Source organism: Drosophila innubila, assembly GCF_004354385.1.
Source record: "Drosophila innubila isolate TH190305 chromosome 2L unlocalized genomic scaffold, UK_Dinn_1.0 5_B_2L, whole genome shotgun sequence".
In the NCBI taxonomy this organism is placed as follows: Eukaryota; Metazoa; Arthropoda; class Insecta; order Diptera; family Drosophilidae; genus Drosophila; species Drosophila innubila.
Genome location: NW_022995373.1, coordinates 5,577,390 through 5,601,138, shown reverse-complemented (window position 1 = coordinate 5,601,138; position 23,749 = coordinate 5,577,390). Strand labels below are relative to the sequence as shown.

The 23,749-nt window shown below is 36.3% G+C and overlaps 1 protein-coding gene and 3 long non-coding RNA genes across 4 annotated transcripts; all 4 read right to left on the bottom strand.

Annotated features, from left to right (window-relative positions):
- Window positions 1-522: 522 nt before the first annotated feature.
- On the bottom strand, window positions 523-1,600 carry LOC117782650. The gene is made up of 4 exons (XR_004617307.1): window positions 1,529-1,600; window positions 1,304-1,469; window positions 1,056-1,235; window positions 523-601 (listed from the first exon to the last, which is right to left on the bottom strand). It is a non-coding gene; the product is annotated as an uncharacterized LOC117782650 (long non-coding RNA).
- A 12,555-nt stretch (window positions 1,601-14,155) lies between these two features.
- LOC117782749 lies at window positions 14,156-15,247 on the bottom strand. The gene is made up of 5 exons (XM_034619785.1): window positions 15,042-15,247; window positions 14,955-14,981; window positions 14,589-14,860; window positions 14,367-14,521; window positions 14,156-14,301 (listed from the first exon to the last, which is right to left on the bottom strand). The coding sequence occupies exons 1-4, from the start codon at window positions 15,079-15,081 to the stop codon at window positions 14,399-14,401; spliced, it is 462 nt and encodes a 153-aa protein (XP_034475676.1). The 5' UTR covers window positions 15,082-15,247; the 3' UTR covers window positions 14,156-14,301; window positions 14,367-14,398.
- Window positions 15,248-19,672: 4,425 nt separating this feature from the next.
- LOC117782750 lies at window positions 19,673-20,326 on the bottom strand. The gene is made up of 3 exons (XR_004617327.1): window positions 20,106-20,326; window positions 19,884-20,038; window positions 19,673-19,818 (listed from the first exon to the last, which is right to left on the bottom strand). It is a non-coding gene; the product is annotated as an uncharacterized LOC117782750 (long non-coding RNA).
- A 34-nt stretch (window positions 20,327-20,360) lies between these two features.
- Window positions 20,361-20,767, bottom strand: LOC117782751. Its single transcript, XR_004617328.1, has 3 exons — window positions 20,562-20,767; window positions 20,475-20,501; window positions 20,361-20,380 (listed from the first exon to the last, which is right to left on the bottom strand). It is a non-coding gene; the product is annotated as an uncharacterized LOC117782751 (long non-coding RNA).
- Window positions 20,768-23,749: the final 2,982 nt, after the last annotated feature.

Genomic DNA, 23,749 nt, shown 5'->3' with positions numbered 1-23,749 from the left:
GGATTCGTCAAGTTTTCCCGCACGCTGAGCAGCGTTAGGTTGGATTCTACGCTTCCGTGGCATCTACAAACTGTTCCCGCGACCGATCTAACAATTCCATTCCTTCGTGTGATAATCTGAGTAGTCATCGAAGACCATCGATGAGCTGTGCACCTTGTCGCCAACGTTGCAGGATCTGCTGGCAGCGACGATCCCCCAGTGTGTTTGAGTGACGATAGTGGCCACTTTCGACGTAGTCGAGGCTGAGGGCGCCTAACAGCAACAGCAGTTAGCAACTTTCCCGTCGTCGTAGGAAAGCAACCATCTATCCTTTGTCGCAGCAGGAGGACGCAGAGTGAGTCCGCTCCAATCGCCCTCCACAAATTGGCCAATTATAAGTTGAGCTGCAAGAAAAAATCAATTTCCGTCCCTGTGTCGCCAAAGAAATTCAATGCCACTATTGATTTAGATAATGTATTAATATTTATTATTATAAAAATTGAATGTGATACATAAAAAAAAAAAAATCGAACAAATTTATGTAGCAATAAGTAATATACACATAGCAATAAGTATTCACAATACACAAGATCCACAGGTTCCACACATACATTATTATAAGCTAGCAAAAGAAAAAGAGAGACATTAAAGAACATTCTGAGTTTGGCAATGAACAAGAACGCATCGCGTGTGACTACATTTAGTAATTAGAACTTATTTAAAATTAAATTAAAGCTAAGTTGAATTAAAAATACAATCCGTTAAAATTAAAATTTAAAGTAAAGTAAAATTAAAAATAAAATAAAGTAAAGTTAAGTAAATAAAAATAAAATCTGTGAAAAATAAGACACAACAGTTTAGGAACAACACAAAACAATAACAATCTAAAACAACCCAACAAAATACAATAGATATTGTATATTTATATATATACGCATAAACAAATATCGCCCCTTTACCCACCCAGAGAGCTCTTTAGGTAGGCAAGGTAGTTATTAAGCGATAAAAATTTACATAAACATATAACTAAATTACATACACTATACACTTATCACACATTAATTGATCGCACTTACCGGTTTACACACATATATATACATCTACATATATTCATTGGTAATTCCCGCGGCGTCTCCCCACCAGCATCTTGCCACCGTTGTTTCCGGCGAGCATGTTGCCTATTTGCAACATCGTTGTGTTCCTGTTCTGTGCGTTTGTCTCATCATTGTTGCCTTGTTGAATTTTTATTAAGAAAACTGTAAATAAATAATATTAAAATTAGTTCCGATGTTATTGAAAGTTAAGAACCGGAAATTATACTTACCATGAAAATGAATATGATATCCGGCTAAGTTTTTGTGGAAGGGGGAGGGGAAACGTGATTTCCAACGCAGGCTAAGATTGGCCCGTATGGGTGGACAACATATGGGAGACAAGGAACGCATGCCGTCTCAGGAAGGGAGGGTACGCCCGGGTCCTGCAAATGGGCCCTGTTTGAACGGAAGAGGGATTAGTGTTGTTTTCTGTTTGTATTGTAAATTTTAATTACTTGTTGTATTTTTTGTTGCAGTTTTCGTCGCCGTCGTTCCTTTTTGCGTAGTTTGTTTTCGTTTTGTCGATAATGATGGTAATTGAGCTGCAGCTGCAGTTTAGCGATGAATTATCGATTGTGTGAAATGCGGGTTAGAGATGGAAACACATGAAACCCGTGAGGAGCTCCGATGAGCTAGTCGGCGCGGCCCACCGAGACACAAAGCAGTTCATAACAATATGGCGCCCAAATTTTGAAAATAAAAATGAAGATAATCCCGGCGTAATCCCGGAGTACGATGGAACCATTATTACTAACCTATGTTGCGGTGATACGGGATGAATTGGTATTGTGCGGTTGGTACCGGTTGACACCTATGTGGTTGACGAAGAGTTTGCAACTGAATATCGTAGCCTGGTGGCATCCGTGCAATAACAATATGTTCTGTGATAAACTATGATATTAGGTTAGTCTTTTTGTTGTTTCCAGTTAGTTTATTTATTTATTTATTTATTTATTGATACCGAACTATTCGTTCTGTCTCCTTCTGGTTCACGTCGGGAATAAATGTCGTTCCTCAATCGCTTGAGGAACCGTGCATCTCACCGATGCTTAAATGTTTGTCCGAGGCTCAAATTGTGCGTAGTAAAATGTTGGTTAGCCTGTGTTAGTTTTGTTTTCTCTCCTCTTTACGTGTTATACGTATTGTGGAATATTAGGATGTTGTTTTTTGATAAGTAAAGTTTAGAATATATTTATTTATTATTTTTGGGTAATTACTTTTTTCTGTTAGCTACAGATCAAAAATGATAATCGTATTTATTTAGGCTTTATTTATTTATTTATTCTCTAGGATTCTTAACAATTAGGCAGTACGTATTTATTTCTTATATTCGATTTGTGCTAGGTAGATTTGTGTAAAAATATTGTTTGAGGGCGCTCAGGTGTCTTCCGCTTATATGATGGCCGAAGAATCAGGTTGGAAAGTTTAACAACCACCACGTCCGTCGGGGGGTTTAGCGAGGACCCCGATGAGTTTCCGCGGATTTGAATACAGACAGCCTCCAACCGTCGAAGAATTGATGAAGTGGGAGAAGGAGACGGCGAATCAAGACCTCCGATATCCGATGGAGTCGCAGAGGGACACGGTGCTCGCATCTGCAGTAAACGTTGCGGTTGCTGCGTTGCACCAAACGTATCGGAGCTCGTTGCGAGACGAAATAAGCGAGTCCTTGTGCGAGAAGATCCGAGCCCAATTTTTAGAAATGATGAAGCTGATTAACGACCAGCTGAGACCTCGAAATGGTGGCTCGAGGATCGAAGCCTCCGCAGCGACGCATCCGGATCAACGGGCACCAAAGCGCTAGCACCGAGGCCTCGGCCAGCTACGTCAAGGCAATCTATACAGGTTCGGCAGCCGGAGCTTTGCAGTCCACCATTCGTGCCGGATCCACAGGCGACGAACTGCAGAAATCCAATAGGCAGGAATCCTATGCTGAACGAGAGGAGAGGTGATGAATATCGTGAGGACAATATGCAGTACAACGCTCGTGACCGCACTCACCTGAAGCTGGAGCGGTGGAATTTGAAGTTCGATGGCGAGGATCCCATGCACTCCGTCGAGTACTTCGTTTTCCGCGTGGAGCTCCTGCAAAGGCAATATCAATGCCCGTGGAAAGGTGTTCTGCGTGGGTTCCACATCCTCTTGTCTGGTCGACAGCGCGAGTGGTATTGGGTGCACGTAAAGCACTCTAGAACCGACAATTGGTCGCGACTACGCCCAGCTCTGATGGACCGTTTCAGGGGCTACCAGACGGAGTATGACATCATGCAGGAGCTAGTGCAGCGGGAGCAACAATCCAGCGAGTCAGCAGATGCCTATATTCATCATATGCGTCAACTTGCCTCGCGTTTCCAGAGGCCGATGAAGGATCGCGAACTCGTAAGGATTATAAAGCGAGGGTTGAAGGAGAGCCTGGCGAAGTATATCTACGCGATGGATATAATTACCGTGGACGAACTGCGTCAAGAGTGCATCGAGGTAGAGAGGAATTTAGGTCGTAGGACGAGATCCGGATACACTCAGCAGCCGCGCTATTCACATGGCACCAGACACTCAGTCCATGAGGTGGAGATTCCACCGCGTCCAGCAGAGCCGCCACTAGAGGATGTTGAAGAGGCTTCCGTGAGACCCAAGATTGAATGTTGGAACTGCCGCCAACTTGGACACAGTTTCCGAGATTGTCTGTCCAAAGAACGGAAAATCTTCTGTTATCGGTGCGGAAAACCGGATACGGAAACTACCGGGGAAACTACCGAGAGAGCGCGGTGAGAGCGGGACAAACGCGTTCGAGAAGGCGACCGCAGAAAGGAAGGAGTGGAGTTCCGGCTAAAAGATGTAGAGAAGGAGATGGCAACAGGATCTGGAAATAATATAGATAAGCTACAGGAATATAATAAATATAAGGATACGGATAAGGATACATATTAACATCCAATAAGGATAATAACCTCACAAGAGGGAAAACATTACGAGGCTTGCCAAACGAAGAACGTGTCCGGGCATACATGTCGGCCCGGAATAGAATTTTTGGCGAGCGACAGCTGGAGTGGATGACACTGGCCACTCGACGCATCTTGAAGGCTAGAGTGCGTTTCAGCCAACGACGATTGACGAGGCGATAGGTCATCGAGGCTGTACGGCGAGATGATAACACGGATCCACGGGTGTTTGCAGATGTGGAGATTCAGGGACGTAGGATGAAAGGTCTTCTAGACACGGGAGCTTCGGTTAGTCTTCTGGGAAGAGGATGTCGGGAATTGGTTGATGAGCTGGGATGGACTGTGCAGCCAGCTCCAGTGTTAGTTCATGCTGACTTTAAACGCCAGTTCTTCATCCAGTGTGATGCCTCTCACTTTGGCGTTGGCGCTGTGCTTTTTCCAACTGGATGACGAGCAGCAGGAAAGGCCGATCGCATTTTTTTCAGAGAAAATGAACAAGCATCAAATCAACTATACGGTGACGGAGAAGGAGTGTCTAGCCGCGAAGCTCGCAATCCATCGATTCCGCCCATACGTGGAAATGATGCCATTCACCGTCATCACTGACCACGCCAGTCTACGCTCACCTAGTTATCGATAGGTAGTATCGGCAAATGCGGCGAGTAGAGTCTGTGGGGGAGTGGCAACTCCAAATGTTTTGCTAGACGAAGATGGGTAGCAACTTCAAAGCGGGACAGCGCATATGTGCATACCCCTTCATGCCCTATCTAAGCAATTGAGTGGAATTGGACTCAAACTGCAGCAAAGGTGGGATGAATAGGATGAAAAAAGGAATTGGAAATTTTTTCATCAAACCACGTTGCTGCAGAATATGCGGTTAGGGAGTTCGATTTTGACAGCGGTCAGCGACGGTAGCTTCAAAAATTTGTCCGGATTCGTCAAGTTTTCCCGCACGCTGAGCAGCGTTAGATTGGATTCTACGCTCCCGTGCCATCTAAAAAAATCAATTTCCGTCCCTGTGCCGCCAAAGAAATTCAATGCCACTATTGATTTAGAAAATGTATTAATATTTATTATTATAAAAACTGAATTTGATACATAAAAAAAAAAATTGAACAAATTTGTAAATTAGAACTTATTTAAAATTAAATTAAAGCTAAGTTGAATTAAAAATACAATCCGTTAAAATTAAAATTTAAAGTAAAGTGAAATTAAAAATAAAATAAAGTAAAGTAAATAATAAATTAAAATAAAGTAAATAAAAATAAAATCTGTGAAAAATAAGACACAACAGTTTAGGAACAACACAAAACAATAACAATCTAAAACAACCCAACAAAATACAATAGATATACAATATTATACAATAGTATACGCATAAACAAATATCCAGAGCTAGTCGGCGCGGCCCACCGAGACACAAAGCAGTTCATTACATGTTTTATTTGACTTTTAAATTTTCATCCGTTTCTGTGAATTATAATACACCATTGTTATATTTTTCGATCTAAAATTGTGTATAAGTGAACAAGCTATCGACTTGCTGTGTAAGTTGTAATCGTTTGTTCATTTTAGTCCTATTATATACATAGCATTTTATTTTTGATAAACTTAGTTTTGCAGTTTCCCTCAAATAATTACATTCTTGTGCGTGTGTTTGTTTGTGTATTTCGGCTTTTGCTTTACACATCGCTCACACAAGTTTGTTATTTTTACAGCGATTGTTTTTGTTTGTGTTTACATCTCCTTATCTCAGTTTCGGCTCTTCGCACCTCTTAATACATTTGTTTGTGTGTGTGTTCACTGTTGCATTTCGTTTTTGTTTATTGCTTATTGTTTATTTTTGTGTTTAGCTCTCTTGTTTAGAGCTTCATTTGAGTGCCTCCCGCTCTATTTACGCGCGCAATTCTGCCATACTGCCTATTAATTTATCTGTTTAACCCCTATTGGAAATATGTCGTGCTGCAAGAAAAACTGCACTATCAAGTGTGCAGATGATTCTGAGCAACCGAGATTTATTGTTGGTTGTGTGAGAATATCATGCATGCAAAATGTGCTGGTCTTACAGGTCGAGAATGTGATAAGATCATTTCCGTTTCTAAAGAGGAATGTGGTGCAGTCTTGTCCAGTATGCTTAGACATTTAAATTGATTTCTCAAGAATGTATAATTCTGTGAGAAACCAATTCTTAAAACTTAATAAAATGGCTAAGCTTCTCTCGAGTAATTTAGACTCTAGTCTCGAGTTGCTTAGCCAAAATAAAATTAGCTCAACGCCTGATTCTTAATTTCGAGCTGTTCCCCCTAATATACCAGTTACTCAGCCTCCCGTGACTCCATTTGCATCTCGTCCCTATCAAGACGATTTGCCAACGTTATCTTTATCGGCCTCTTCGGGTATTGTTAACCTATTCAATTCTCCTAAACCTTCTGCAGGTGATTCTGCTACCCGATTTTGCCTGTATTCATTATCAAAATGTTAGAGGCCTCCTTAAAAATGTGTATTTGAGTAGTATGTCCTTTGATTTTGATATAATTGCTTTGTCAGAAACTTGGCTAAATCCTACAGTATCTGATTCTGAAGTTACGTCAAATAATTATCTTATAGAAATGATCGACCGACTCGAAGTGGTGGCGTACTTATTGCCACTAAATCGGCACTTCAGTCAGAACGCATTACTTTTAATGTGACTACTGTTATTGAAGTTTTTTCTGTCAAAGCAACTTTTTCAACTCGATCAATTTTTATCACCTGCTCTTATATCAGGAGCGTTTTGCCTGTATTGAAGAAATTAATCTTCAGGTCAATGATAACGACTTATTTATTTTGCTGGGTGATTTTAATTCGCCTAAAATTTCTTGGTAATTTTTCAGTAGCACAAGTTACCTTGTAGTTTTTTAGATAACTTGCTTGATCTCTCATTGTTTCAAATGAATTCAATAAGAAATCATAATGATCGAATTCTTGATCTGGTTTTTATTAATGACTACTTTAGAAATTTCTATCTTAATCTCTAAACATTTTAATTCACCTTTCTTATGTCAACAATCACCTCGCCGTTGCTTTCGCAAGTGAACTCGAAGCGTAAACCCCCCAGTTTACCTTCCTATTTTTTTTTAAGGGATAGATAATGCCAGCAACGACTCTGCAGCCGCTGAACTATTTGCTAACTTTTTTCAATTCAACTATTCTCCAATCTCCACTTCCAACTCATCTTATTCTTATTCTATTTTTCAATCAATCAAACTTATAATACTATAATCTCTTCTATTAGCTCTTTAAAATCTTCTTTCATTCCTGGCCAGACAACATTCCTAGTTGTCTCCTTAAGGAATACTGTTCTTCCTTAGCTGCTCCGTTACATAAACTTTTTAAATTATCCCTTGAATCTTCAATCTTTCCATATATTTGGAAAGAATCTTATTGCATTCCCCTCCACAAAAAGGTGTTAAGTCTGATATTTCGAACTACAGAGGCAATGCAAACCATCAGCAATTCCTAAATTATTTGAAAAAATCCTTGTTTTTTCTTTGCAGCATCTCTGTAAATCGATATTTTACCCTACACGGCTTTATTAAGGGTCGGTCCACTACGACCAACTTGCTTGAATTTACCTCCTTGGTAAATGATGCATTTTCAGAGTAAAAGCAAACTGATGTCATATACACTGACTTCAGTAAAGCCTTTAAATCTGTGAACCATGACCTCTTACTTTAAAAACTTAATTGCATAGGTTTCCCTCCCGCCTTTTTACGTTGGGTTTCCACCTACTTAAAGGGTAGACCCCAAAAAGCGTTTCTTAGGACAACCATTTCGAGTTCGGTTCACGTTACTTCTGGTGTACCTCAAGGTAGTAACTTGGGTCCTTTATTGTACCCGTTTCTTAAAAAATAATTAAAAGGGTATATTGTGTTCTTTGGAATGTATGTAACTGGGAGAAGGAGGCATCTCCGACCCTATTAACTATATATACTCTTGATCAACATCAACAGCCGAGTCGATATAGCCATGTATGTCTGTCCGTCTGTGTGAGCGCCTAGATCTCAGAGACTATAAGAGATAAAGATTCCAAACTTTCACCCACAGACTCGAAATGCGTTGGAGCAGGTCAAGTTTATTTCAAATTTTTGTCACCCCCCATTCCGCCCCCGCAAATCGCGAAAAACCGTTCGTTCGTCTGTATAAACAACAGTATCTCAGAGATTATAGGAGATAGAGTAACCAAATTCGACACACAGATTTCTACAAGCCACACGCAAATCAAGTTGGTTTCAAATTGAAGCCACGCCCCTTTCCGCGCCCGCCAATAGCGAAAAACCGTTCGCTCGTCTGTTTGAACAAAGGGTTCTCAGAGACTATAAGAGATGGCGTAACCAAATTTGACACACAGATTTCTATATACCTCACGCAGGTCAAATTTGTTTCAAATTTAAGCCACGCTCCCCTCCGCCCCCGCAAATCGCGAAAAACCACCACACCCACAGTTTTTAAGATAATACATTATTTGTGATAATTAACGCTATATATTAGTATTATCTATTATCCCACTCTGGCCAAGTTTGTTTTAAATTTTTGTCACGCCCCCTCCGCCCTCGCAAATCGCGAAAAACCACCACACTCACAGTTTTTAAGATAGTACGTTTTTTGTGGGTATTAGAGTTGCAATTGCTATTATCTATTATTCTATAAAATTGCAGCAAGATCGGACAAGTAGAACAGCAGTATTAACGTGCCAAAGTTCTTGAAGTAAAATAAGCTCCTTAGAGTATGCAATAGTTTTAATATTATTAGATTTAACAAAAATTCATTAAATAATTCTCCACTGGTTCTGACGACGCAAATATGACATTCGGCTTGAATCGCCAATCGAAGCAACCCAAATGGGACGGACGGCTATATCGACTTGGCTATTGATGCTGATCAGGAATATATATACTTTGTAGTGTCGGAGATGACTCCTTCTCCCTGTTACATACTATCCAACGAACACAATATACCCTTTTACATATTTTTTAAGTAAAGGGTATAATAAAGGCTTGTAATTCCTAGTAGACCTGCGGGGGAACGAAAAGGTGAGGCAGGCCAGAAGGGAACTAGAATCGATCTCGCCAATAATCAATTTGTGAAAAAAAACAACACCAAGAGTTTTCCTACGATTAATTAAAGACGGAAGATTGAGATGACGAAGCCTATGGGAGTACGGTGGTAAACGAAGGTTGGGATCCCAGTCAAAACCACGTAAGGCGAAAAGCAAAAATTGCTTTTGAACTGATTCAATTCGATTCTGGTTTATTTGATACTGTGGGCTCCAAAAGCATGAACAGTATTCCAGGATGGGACGAAATAAAGAGACGTACAGGAGTTTAGTAGTAAAAGAATCATTAAATTCTTTCGACCAACGTTTAATAAAACCAAGTACTCCTTTGGCGTCAATAACTATAGTGGAGATGTGCAAATTGAAGCATAATTTGCAATCAAATAAAACTCCAAGATCCTTTATAGATTTTATACATTGCAAAGGGATATTGTCAATCATATAAGAACCTTAATAGGGCCTAGTACGAATAAATGTCATAAGGATACACTTTAAACAATTGAGATACAACTTATTGGCCGAGCACCATAGTTGCATAGCGTTCAATTCGTCTTGCAGACGATTATGAAGAAGGGGGTAAGTGTATGAAAAGAAAAGCTTTACATCATACGCATACATTAAAATATATGAATGGGACAGAATAGTGGGTAGATCGTTAATGAACAGATTAAAAAACAAGTGGAAAAGGCTATAGTCGAGATCCCGACAATAGGATACCCGTTACTTAATTTAAATATATATAAAAGTATTGTAAAAAAAATATTTTTTTTTTAAAATGTTTTTTGAGAATTTATTATTGTAGGCCCTGAATCCCCATTGGGTCGTGGCTTGTTGCTCAATTTGCCTCGTCCTTCGAATTATGAGAATCGAAAAAGAGGTTTTGGTAAAAATTTGAAAATTATCAGCTTCGTCAGGTTAAAAACTGATTTTGGTTATCAATTGCTTCATGTTCAGAATTGTTTCAACATCCTCAGGTTATCAACTGCTTTATATTTTAAATAAAAATGCGTATTCGATCAGTATGGTTAAGATCCCACAAAAAAAACCTCTACACGAGGTAAAGTCTAGTGACGAATGCAATTTCTAGCCCCAAATTTTTGATATCCAATTTTGTGACGAAAAAAATTCAGTTTAAACTAAAAATTTTTAATAAAAATATAAATTAATAAAAAAAAAAGCGAAAATTGGCATTGTGCACTGTGAGCAAACAATTACTTTTTGCGCATTGCCGAATGCCAATTTTCGCATTTTTTTATTTATTAATTTAACATATTAATTTAACGCTTTCATACAAACAGACAAACAAACAAGCAACTGCTTCAGGTTAAATTCAAGTAGCATCTGCTTCAGGTTTAAGAAAAAAATTCTGCATAGTTTGAAATCAATTCAAACTTTTATGGTTTACAAAATATTGTATGAGATAAATTAGGCAAAAACAAAAATTGTGTCTTTTGTTGGTTTACTGTCGATATGACATCTTCAGCAAGCAAAACAACACTTGCATAAATGCAAGGAGCATGATTTCAAGAGATGTTAATTTTCCATCCTCAGTACCGTTTCTGCTAGTTGACCAACAATTTAAACTTAATGCCATCCTTGCGTGACTAGAACTAGTTTGATTGCCATATTGTGTTGCTGTTGTGACTTAGTTGAAACCTAATACATTTGATTTTAGGCCAACTTTTTAATCTCTTTAGTTACCGACCGCTCTTCTGAGTAACAGGCCACATGATACAACTAACAACACACAACACTTGTATAAGAGCGTGGAGCATGGCATGGTACAGCTGATTCAAGCTGGGTTGCCTCGATTTTCGATTAAAGCCGAATATCATATTTGCGTCCTCAGAACCACTTGAGAATTATTTGTCGTGACAAAAATTTATAACAAACTTTACCTGCGTAGCGTACATAAAAATCTACGTGCCAAATTTTGTTACTCTATCTCTTTCAGTCTCTGAGATCATTTGTTTAAAGAAATTACTTGTATTACTTTGACAACATTAAATCGCCATAACTGTTCTACTTGTCCGATCTTTATGCGATTTAGTGGGATAGTAGATAATACTAATAGATAACGTTTTTTATGACAAAAAACGTATTATCTTAAAAACTGTGAGTGTGGTGGTTTTGCGATTTGTGGGGGCGGATTGGGGCGTGGCGTAAATTTGAAACAAACTTGATTTGCGTGGGGCTTATAAAAATCTGTGTGTCAAATTTTGTTACTCTATCTCCTATAATCTACTGTTGTTTATACAGACGAACGAACGGTTTTCGCGATTTGGGGGGAATGGGCCGAGTCTGTGGGTGAAAGTTTGGTATCTCTATCTCTTATAGTCTCTGAGATCTAGGCGCTCACACAGACGGACAGACATACATGGCTATATCGACTCGGCTGGTCAATAATATATACTTAATAGGGTCGGAGATGCCTCCTTCTCCCTGTTACATACATTCCAACAAGTAACGGGTATAAAAAAAACAAGTTTCAAGCAAATGTTGATTTTCGACTGATTGGTCCCATGGACTGATTCGACCAATCGACTGATTTGGACAGGTTGTATAAGATGATATGAGGTTTACCATTTGTAATTTTGGATCAGGTAACTTTAAAAATAAAATGTTTTTCACACTAAAGGTTGCTTATCGACCGTTCGTATCGATCGTTCCTATGGCAGCTATATGATATAGTTGACCGATTTGAACCAACTTCGGTCAGGATGCATAAGACCAACTTCAATGTATATTCTATCAGTTTAGCTAAGATACCTCTCAAAATAAAAAAGTTTTTCATACTTAAGCTTGATTTTAGACTGATCGGTCATATGACGGCGTGGCAGCGTTTGCGCTTAAAAAGATATGTATTTATGTGCGTAAACATGTATATAAATGCAATAGTATTTATGCTTACAACGTTTATTTACATAAATATGTATATACATACATAAGCGCAATTACACATAAAGAAATATAATAAAAATATTGTATCTTTTATACAGGCTATAAAAAAGTATCAGTCTATTTCTATTTGTTACTTGCAATGTAACACCTGCAGTTTTTTTTTATGCGGTGTTGAAAATTCTGACCCTTAACGTAGACTCAGTTCGTGGTTTTTGAACTATTTGTAGTTTCCCAGTAGTTCCAGAAGGACAAGTTGTAGAATCCATGTGGACTTGTCTATAATCGATAGGGAAACCCTAGGGACATGGTATGAAAAACGTTGAGGACTTTAACATTGTCATGTCCTAGGATTGAGGACAGAGGACACCTCCCTAGGTATTCCCTAACATAGTCCTCACGAAAAACGTTAGGGACTCCTCGTGGAACTCTGCCGAGAAATCCCCAGGGTTTCCCTAACGTTTTTTTAACCATATTGTTTAGGGTTTCCTCCACGATTTTCGCATAAAAATCTCCAAGGAGTCCCTGATGTTTTTATACCCTGAGCCCATTGAAAATGGGCAAAAAAGGATATAATGTGTTTGGCAGAATGTATGTAACAGGCAGAAGGAGGGGTGGCAGACCCCATAAGGTATATATATTCTTGATCAGGATCAACAGCCGAGTCGATCTTGCCCTGTCCGTCTGTCCGTCCGTCCGTCTTTCCGTCGGTTTGAACGCGTCGATCTCAGATACTATAAGTGCTAGGGACTTCAATTTGGAATGCAGGTTTGTGAATACCATACGCAGGTCAAGTTTTTTTTTCCAATTTTGGATGCCACGCCCCCTTCGCCCACAAATTGCACAAAACGATTTACAGGCGCAATTTATGACATAGCACTCCCTAACTGAACAATCAGTTGAGACGAATGCGTATTAAAGGACCCTGAAAATTTCAAAGCGATTGACCCATAAATAGAGAAGTTATTTCGGAATTACATTTAATTCAATAATTACATTTGCATGGCAAATCAAACGTGCGAGCGAGACAGCATGTTCACGTTTGTATGCAAGGCGCGCACAAAGACAGTACGAAATAGTAAACATTTTTTTTTGTTGGGTACCAAATAGGAATCGAGCGATAAGCAAAAATATTATCGATATCATGTAATGAAAATGTTAATGTATAATTGATGTATATACAAATATACAATTTGATTAAAATATAATTGTGTTAGTATATAGGTATGTATTTTTGAAATTGCATGAGAGGAAAAGCGATCATTTTGCAGTACTACTTTTGCATCTTTGCCGAGCACTGAAAGCTGCAAATCAATAATTTTAACTACTTATATTTCCGATTTCTCACACATATATATAATAAGTATCTGCTTATTATCATTGTAAAAAAAAACTTTACATTTTCCGCTTTACAAATCTCATAAAATTAGACATTGTCTTTTATTTCAAATTTCGCGCGCACTGCAGCAGCCTTTGGCAGGCTCGAATGTGTTGCGTAAGAGGGGGAGAGTGAGGAAGGAAAATGGGTGCTGCCAGAATGCAGGCTGAGCAAAGTTGTATTTATGGTTACTCTTGACACACTCTACATCGATTCCGAGCGATTACGATTACGATTTGCGATTCATCAACTTATCAATATCTTAATAATTTTAAATACGTTTAATATAATACTGAGTGATATATTAGTTCAGTTGTGCATTAATAACGTAGTCTGCAGTGATAAACACAGTGACTTAAGAAAGCCGAAAGTTGTTCATAGTTTCGCGTGTGTAATTTTTGTACCCATAGCCCATTGAAAATGGACAACAATCAACTTTATAAAATAGTACATGGGCTCAGGGTATCCTACTGTCGAGCGTGCTCGACTGTAACCGAACCCCACCTCGAGCGAAGGAGTAGGGCGGAGCCCCTTGTTTTTACTACATTCCTTAAGGACTCCTCCTCGATTTTCGCAGAAAATTAATTATGGATTCCCTTACGTTTTCTTCACAAAGTCCTTAAGGATTCCTTTTGTACGATTTCCCAAAATTCCGCAGGTATTCCCCAATGTTTTTCTCCCCAGTAAATAATAAATTAATTTTTTGTACATTTTATTTTATTTTATTTTTATGTTCATTTATTTAATTAATATTTTATTTATTTTTATGTTATTTTATTTAATTAATATTTTCTTTATTTTGGGATTTTAAGCCCCTATTCTTCTGATGATTCGCGCTATTCTTTACGCATTGTACTCGTATTGCGGACCGGAGTTGTTTATCAGCGGATGGCATCGAATTTACGAGTTGAATGGCCTCTAAAATAATATTAAATAAATTAAACAGACATTCAATAAAAAAATATAAAGTAAAAAATATTTACCAAACAATGCCGGAAAAAACGATTCATGAGATTTAAGCGAGTTTTTGTAGCTCAGTCCGTCGACGTTGTAGTCCACAATCAACTCTTCGGAGAGTACATTTTTTATACTTTGAAAGTTCTGTCTGTTGAGTGACCAAATCCTTCATTCTGTTAACCTGCGAATAAGGGAAGAATATTTAAATATTTTACAAATTTTCTGTTAGTCAATTAGCTTGTACTTACATAAATTTGCCGATTATCAGGACAAATTTTAAAATCAACCTCAATCAGATCGGTATCAGATCTGAGTGGGAGGGTTGACCCTTGTGTCTCGGACATTGCGGTGTCCTTTTTTGTTAACTGCTTTGTTTGACTTCCCACTTTCTCTGCCAGGAAGGACAGCTCTGCTTTAATCTCCTTGGCCAAGTCCAGCATCGCAATTTTCACATCGGATCTGAGATTTTCGACCGCTTCCCTCACTTCCTTTACCTCCTGGCGAAGTTCGTTGTGTTCTTCTATAAAATTAAAAAATAAAGAGAGAAATAATATTTATTAAGAACGTTTAAAATAATCCCGATATCAACTATTTTCTATGCTATGCAAACTTACGTCTTAGTGTGGACTCCGCCTGTCGCTCTAATTAAAAGTAAAAAATTAGTTTACATTTTAAAAAGAAATTTTATTTAAAATACTTACGGTTTGTAACGAAATTGAGCTTCCTTACTTTGGGCTCCATTCTAAGAAAAAGTATTACTAATTATTTGAGAGTAAGTAAATTAGTTCAGTATTAAGTAGCATAAACATTGAAATTTGAGAAAAAAAATTTTTTTTTTTTGGTTTTCGAACCATGGTAGGTGAATCTTCAAAGATATCTAAAGAGCCGTCCCTTTAGATATGCTCGATTTGTATAACGCCCACGGACTAAACATCTCCAAATTTATTTAACAAATTAAATTAAGTGATGGTAGCAGTAAAAGAAAAACTATATCAACTATTAAAAAACATATTAAAAATGTATTTATGGAGCTAATACAAATTTCCCCTTATATGGCATGGCTATCGCTTTCCTATGAAACTGCGAAACATGAAATATTTCTAAGACTTTTGACATTTCTAAACTAACTAAATATATGCCTAAATCTAAAGAACTTATGGGCTCATCATAAAAACTTCTAATTTCAACAAATCTTCTCTTAAAAATAAAAATTTCTCCTGAATCTTGTTCAAAAGAGACTACCTTTATTGGAATGTTCTCGACTGTAATAAAATACTTGTCTTGCCTTTTATTGCTAAGTGAATATCCCTTTAATTTAAGTTTTCTACCTACTAACTCTATTTTCTCTTCTCTTCCCCCAATGTGTCTTCTATCTTCAGCTTTCCTCCTATGAACTTGCGGTTATACAAGTGAACCCTTACGGACAAATCGCTTAAGAGTTTGCAAATAGTTTTCAAATGAATAAGACGAACCTGTAATCGGGTCTCCGATTTGTTGAATGGTTTCTCTAACATGAAGTAAGCCGTGAACATTGTAGGAAACACTGTTTTCCCCAAAAACACGAGGAAAATTCTTAACAAATAGATTTAACATCTGTTGAGAAGTTTTGAGGTTAGATTCTCTTTGTTTTTGGGAGCAGAGCAGTCTGTAAGGACAGTGTAATAACAAATATGTACAATTAATACTGGTCATCAGAAGTTGTATCTTTAAGAGCTACAATACCAGTGTATAATAAGAATTGCCTGAATTCAGTGGCTTTCCACATAGGAAGCTCTAGCAATGCTCTCGGCTGTCGAGAAAACTCTTCTGAAACTGTCTTCCGCATTAATAATATAATATCAGAAATTCTGTTTTTATTGGTATCTGCAATTCTATCTAGTACTTTATTATTACAAAGTCCTCTTAAAAATTTACGCATGACACCCAAGTCAATAAGGTGCATGCAATCAAGCGGAACTTGAGAAACCATCAATTTTTTCAAAAGCTGACTATTTCTATTTCTTTCCCCACTGCCATTACTTGTTCTAAATTCTTACTTTCTCTTATTTCTCCTACATTGTCTATTTCCCCTAAGTTTCTTCTTACTAAATCTCGTCACGTAAAGCGTCTCTTTCTGCTTTGACTAATCTGCGCATATGTCTATCACGAAACATTTTACTGCTGCCTTAACCAATTTAAATTTATTAAATAAAAAGCTAAAACTAGATAAATTTTTTTTATTTTTTAATTTTATTGTTTAATTAAATGTTTTTTAACTTTTAAATTTATTGTTAAATTTAGTTTTTTAATTTTATTGTTACATTAAATTATTTAAATTTTTTAATTATATCGTTAAATTTAATTTATTTAATATTTTTTATTGTTATATTAGCAAAAAAAGGAATAACATAAAAGAAAACACAAGATTAATATTATTAATAATATTAATAAATTATTAGGCACTGTCGACGTTCACAAATCGAATCAAGAAAAAAAAAAAACTTATTAACTTATTAAAAACAAACTATTTTTTTGACGGCGACTGCAGTTCGATATTTGCGCGAAGACAGTACTATTTATGTGAACACATGTGGGCATAACGTAAGTTTATTGTTATTGTTGCTGCGCGATTTATAGTCTCTGAGATCTAGGCGCTCACACAGACGGACAGACATACATGGCTATATCGACTCGGCTGGTCAATAATATATACTTAATAGGGTCGGAGATGCCTCCTTCTCCCTGTTACATACATTCCAACAAGTAACGGGTATAAAAAAAACAAGTTTCAAGCAAATGTTGATTTTCGACTGATTGGTCCCATGGACTGATTCGACCAATCGACTGATTTGGACAGGTTGTATAAGATGATATGAGGTTTACCATTTGTAATTTTGGATCAGGTAACTTTAAAAATAAAATGTTTTTCACACTAATGGTTGCTTATCGACCGTTCGTAACGATCGTTCCTATGGCAGCTATATGATATAGTTGACCGATTTGAACCAACTTCGGTCAGGATGCATAAGACCAACTTCAATGTATATTCTATCAGTTTAGCTAAGATACCTCTCAAAATAAAAAAGTTTTTCATACTTAAGCTTGATTTTAGACTGATCGGTCATATGACGGCGTGGCAGCGTTTGCGCTTAAGAAGATATGTATTTATGTGCGTAAACATGTATATAAATGCAATAGTATTTATGCTTACAACGTTTATTTACATAAATATGTATATACATACATAAGCGCAATTACACATAAAGAAATATAATAAAAATATTGTATCTTTTATACAGGCTATAAAAAAGTATCAGTCTATTTCTATTTGTTACTTGCAATGTAACACCTGCAGTTTTTTTTTATGCGGTGTTGAAAATTCTGACCCTTAACGTAGACTCAGTTCGTGGTTTTTGAACTATTTGTAGTTTCCCAGTAGTTCCAGAAGGACAAGTTGTAGAATCCATGTGGACTTGTCTATAATCGATAGGGAAACCCTAGGGACATGGTATGAAAAACGTTGAGGACTTTAACATTGTCATGTCCTAGGATTGAGGACAGAGGACACCTCCCTAGGTATTCCCTAACATAGTCCTCACGAAAAACGTTAGGGACTCCTCGTGGAACTCTGCCGAGAAATCCCCAGGGTTTCCCTAACGTTTTTTTAACCATATTGTTTAGGGTTTCCTCCACGATTTTCGCATAAAAATCTCCAAGGAGTCCCTGATGTTTTTATACCCTGAGCCCATTGAAAATGGGCAAAAAAGGATATAATGTGTTTGGCAGAATGTATGTAACAGGCAGAAGGAGGGGTGGCAGACCCCATAAGGTATATATATTCTTGATCAGGATCAACAGCCGAGTCGATCTTGCCCTGTCCGTCTGTCCGTCCGTTCGTCTTTCCGTCGGTTTGAACGCGTCGATCTCAGATACTATAAGTGCTAGGGACTTCAATTTGGAATGCAGGTTTGTGAATACCATACGCAGGTCAAGTTTTTTTTTCCAATTTTGGATGCCACGCCCCCTTCGCCCACAAATTGCACAAAACGATTTACAGGCGCAATTTATGACATAGCACTCCCTAACTGAACAATCATTTGAGACGAATGCGTATTAAAGGACCCTGAAAATTTCAAAGCGATTGACCCATAAATAGAGAAGTTATTTCGGAATTACATTTAATTCAATAATTACATTTGCATGGCAAATCAAACGTGCGAGCGAGACAGCATGTTCATGTTTGTATGCAAGGCGCGCACAAAGACAGTACGAAATAGTAAACATTTTTTTTTGTTGGGTACCAAATAGGAATCGAGCGATAAGCAAAAATATTATCGATATCATGTAATGAAAATGTTAATGTATAATTGATGTATATACAAATATACAATTTGATTAAAATATAATTGTGTTAGTATATAGGTATGTATTTTTGAAATTGCATGAGAGGAAAAGCGATCATTTTGCAGTACTACTTTTGCATCTTTGCCGAGCACTGAAAGCTGCAAATCAATAATTTTAACTACTTATATTTCCGATTTCTCACACATATATATAATAAGTATCTGCTTATTATCATTGTAAAAAAAAACTTTACATTTTCCGCTTTACAAATCTCATAAAATTAGACATTGTCTTTTATTTCAAATATTGCGCGCACTGCAGCAGCCTTTGGCAGGCTCGAATGTGTTGCGTAAGAGGGGGAGAGTGAGGAAGGAAAATGGGTGCTGCCAGAATGCAGGCTGAGCAAAGTTGTATTTATGGTTACTCTTGACACACTCTACATCGATTCCGAGCGATTACGATTACGATTTGCGATTCATCAACTTATCAATATCTTATTAATTTTAAATACGTTTAATATAATACTGAGTGATATATTAGTTCAGTTGTGCATTAATAACGTAGTCTGCAGTGATAAACACAGTGACTTAAGAAAGCCGAAAGTTGTTCATAGTTTCGCGTGTGTAATTTTTGTACCCATAGCCCATTGAAAATGGACAACAATCAACTTTTATAAAATAGTACATGGGCTCAGGGTATCCTACTGTCGAGCGTGCTCGACTGTAACCGAACCCCACCTCGAGCGAAGCGAGTAGGGGGCGGAGCCCCCTTGTTTTTACTACATTCCTTAAGGACTCCTCCTCGATTTTCGCAGAAAATTAATTATGGATTCCCTTACGTTTTCTTCACAAAGTCCTTAAGGATTCCTTTTGTACGATTTCCCAAAATTCCGCAGGTATTCCCCAATGTTTTTCTCCCCAGTAAATAATAAATTAATTTTTTGTACATTTTATTTTATTTTATTTTTATGTTCATTTATTTAATTAATATTTTATTTATTTTTATGTTATTTTATTTAATTAATATTTTCTTTATTTTGGGATTTTAAGCCCCTATTCTTCTGATGATTCGCGCTATTCTTTACGCATTGTACTCGTATTGCGGACCGGAGTTGTTTATCAGCGGATGGCATCGAATTAACGAGTTGAATGGCCTCTAAAATAATATTAAATAAATTAAACAGACATTCAATAAAAAAATATAAAGTAAAAGATATTTACCAAACAATGCCGGAAAAAACGATTCATGAGATTTAAGCGAGTTTTTGTAGCTCAGTCCGTCGACGTTGTAGTCCACAATCAACTCTTCGGAGAGTACATTTTTTATACTTTGAAAGTTCTGTCTGTTGAGTGACCAAATCCTTCATTCTGTTAACCTGCGAATAAGGGAAGAATATTTAAATATTTTACAAATTTTCTGTTAGTCAATTAGCTTGTACTTACATAAATTTGCCGATTATCAGGACAAATTTTAAAATCAACCTCAATCAGATCGGTATCAGATCTGAGTGGGAGGGTTGACCCTTGTGTCTCGGACATTGCGGTGTCCTTTTTTTTGTTAACTGCTTTGTTTGACTTCCCACTTTCTCTGCCAGGAAGGACAGCTCTGCTTTAATCTCCTTGGCCAAGTCCAGCATCGCAATTTTCACATCGGATCTGAGATTTTCGACCGCTTCCCCTCACTTCCTTTACCTCCTGGCGAAGTTCGTTGTGTTCTTCTATAAAATTAAAAAATAAAGAGAGAAATAATATTTATTAAGAACGTTTAAAATAATCCCGATATCAACTATTTTCTATGCTATGCAAACTTACGTCTTAGTGTGGACTCCGCCTGTCGCTCTAATTAAAAGTAAAAAATTAGTTTACATTTTAAAAAGAAATTTTATTTAAAATACTTACGGTTTGTAACGAAATTGAGCTTCCTTACTTTGGGCTCCATTCTAAGAAAAAGTATTACTAATTATTTGAGAGTAAGTAAATTAGTTCAGTATTAAGTAGCATAAACATTGAAATTTGAGAAAAAAAATTTTTTTTTTTTGGTTTTCGAACCATGGTAGGTGAATCTTCAAAGATATCTAAAGAGCCGTCCCTTTAGATATGCTCGATTTGTATAACGCCCACGGACTAAACATCTCCAAATTTATTTAACAAATTAAATTAAGTGATGGTAGCAGTAAAAGAAAAACTATATCAACTATTAAAAAACATATTAAAAATGTATTTATGGAGCTAATACAAATTTCCCCTTATATGGCATGGCTATCGCTTTCCTATGAAACTGCGAAACATGAAATATTTCTAAGACTTTTGACATTTCTAAACTAACTAAATATATGCCTAAATCTAAAGAACTTATGGGCTCATCATAAAAACTTCTAATTTCAACAAATCTTCTCTTAAAAATAAAAATTTCTCCTGAATCTTGTTCAAAAGAGACTACCTTTATTGGAATGTTCTCGACTGTAATAAAATACTTGTCTTGCCTTTTATTGCTAAGTGAATATCCCTTTAATTTAAGTTTTCTACCTACTAACTCTATTTTCTCTTCTCTTCCCCCAATGTGTCTTCTATCTTCAGCTTTCCTCCTATGAACTTGCGGTTATACAAGTGAACCCTTACGGACAAATCGCTTAAGAGTTTGCAAATAGTTTTCAAATGAATAAGACGAACCTGTAATCGGGTCTCCGATTTGTTGAATGGTTTCTCTAACATGAAGTAAGCCGTGAACATTGTAGGAAACACTGTTTTCCCCAAAAACACGAGGAAAATTCTTAACAAATAGATTTAACATCTGTTGAGAAGTTTTGAGGTTAGATTCTCTTTGTTTTTGGGAGCAGAGCAGTCTGTAAGGACAGTGTAATAACAAATATGTACAATTAATACTGGTCATCAGAAGTTGTATCTTTAAGAGCTACAATACCAGTGTATAATAAGAATTGCCTGAATTCAGTGGCTTTCCACATAGGAAGCTCTAGCAATGCTCTCGGCTGTCGAGAAAACTCTTCTGAAACTGTCTTCCGCATTAATAATATAATATCAGAAATTCTGTTTTTATTGGTATCTGCAATTCTATCTAGTACTTTATTATTACAAAGTCCTCTTAAAAATTTACGCATGACACCCAAGTCAATAAGGTGCATGCAATCAAGCGGAACTTGAGAAACCATCAATTTTTTCAAAAGCTGACTATTTCTATTTCTTTCCCCACTGCCATTACTTGTTCTAAATTCTTACTTTCTCTTATTTCTCCTACATTGTCTATTTCCCCTAAGTTTCTTCTTACTAAATCTCGTCACGTAAAGCGTCTCTTTCTGCTTTGACTAATCTGCGCATATGTCTATCACGAAACATTTTACTGCTGCCTTAACCAATTTAAATTTATTAAATAAAAAGCTAAAACTAGATAAATTTTTTTTATTTTTTAATTTTATTGTTTAATTAAATGTTTTTTAACTTTTAAATTTATTGTTAAATTTAATTTTTTAATTTTATTGTTACATTAAATTATTTAAATTTTTTAATTATATCGTTAAATTTAATTTATTTAATATTTTTTATTGTTATATTAGCAAAAAAAGGAATAACATAAAAGAAAACACAAGATTAATATTATTAATAATATTAAAAAATTATTAGGCACTGTCGACGTTCACAAATCGAATCAAGAAAAAAAAAAAACTTATTAACTTATTAAAAACAAACTATTTTTTTGACGGCGACTGCAGTTCGATATTTGCGCGAAGACAGTACTATTTATGTGAACACATGTGGGCATAACGTAAGTTTATTGTTATTGTTGCTGCGCGATTTACTTAGTGACCGGTATTAAATGATAGGATACCACAAAGTCGATATTATGATTGCAACTTTTTGCAAATACAGTAAATTTATGTTGGCCACATTCAAACACATAAAGCTCGCAGCAGCTAGCACAATTAACACTACCCTTATGCACATATGTTTAATAACTCACAAAATGCTCACTTTGTTAAGCTTAACTAAACTTACCTTAACTTGTGTTTATGTAATCCCACAAAAAAAACCTCTACACGAGGTAAAAGTCTAGTGACGAAAGCAATTTCTAGCCCTTAAATTTCTGATATCCAATTTTGTGACGAACAAAATTCAGTTTAATCTAAAAATTTTAAATAAAAATATAAATTAATAAAAAAAAGGCGAAAATTGGCATTGTGCACTGTGAGCAAAAAGGGTAAGCTTCTTTGTACATAAAAATAACTTTTTGCGCAGTGCCGAATGACAATTTTCGCTTTTTTTTTATTAATTTATATTTTTATTTAAAATTTTTAGAATAAACTGAAGTTTGTTCGTCACAAAATTGGATATCAGAAATTTTAGGGCTAGAAATTGCTTTCGTCACTAGACTTTTACCTCGTGTAGAGTTTTTTTTTTTGGGATATCAGAAATTTTTGCAATTGCTTTTGCTTTTGACATTGTAATTTTATCATTAACGCAGGCATATAGTAAAATATATAAATTAAGTTGTTGAACGCTTTGCTCTACTGTCGGAGACTTCGTACTTACTATGAAAAAAAAAAGCTTTTCATACTCAGACTTGGATTTCGCCCGATCGGTTCTATGACAGTTATATGATATAGTGGTTCGATTAGAACCAACTTTCATATTAAAATTTAATAGAAATCGTTAGAGCCGTTTTGTCAGAAATCGCCAAAATGTAGGTTAAAAAACTTTATTTCACCTTTAATATGTTACCTGAGTACTTAAAAAAATGTTTAAAGGTACGCCTAAAAGCCCTCAAGCACACCTTTCCAATGATAAATAGAACATATCTGCAGCTTTTATGTTTTGGAAACTGTGGTCGTTTCAAATTTAGCGGAATTTAGCGTTTTCCCGATAAACTATCGGTTTTTTCAACAAGTCGTAGAACTAACATTTCTAGATTTTCGAAAAAGAATAAATCCCCATCATTAAATTTAAGCTTCTTTAGCGCCTTGATGCAAACAGGCAAACAGACAAACAAACTGACTTTTCATTTCATTTTGAGAAGTCCACTAAAATTTTCAAATTTATTTGTCTTTTGAACCAGTTATCGGATTTGGGTGATTGAG

Coding starts and splice junctions, on each gene's coding strand:
- LOC117782749 (XM_034619785.1), bottom strand. CDS start 15,081: ATGGAGCCCAAAGTAAGGAAGCTCAATTTCGTTACAAACC. Junction 14,861..14,954: donor GGCGGAGTCCACACTAAGAC/GTAAGTTTGCAT, acceptor TTAATTTTATAG/AAGAACACAACGAACTTCGC. Junction 14,522..14,588: donor CTGATAATCGGCAAATTTAT/GTAAGTACAAGC, acceptor CCTTATTCGCAG/GTTAACAGAATGAAGGATTT.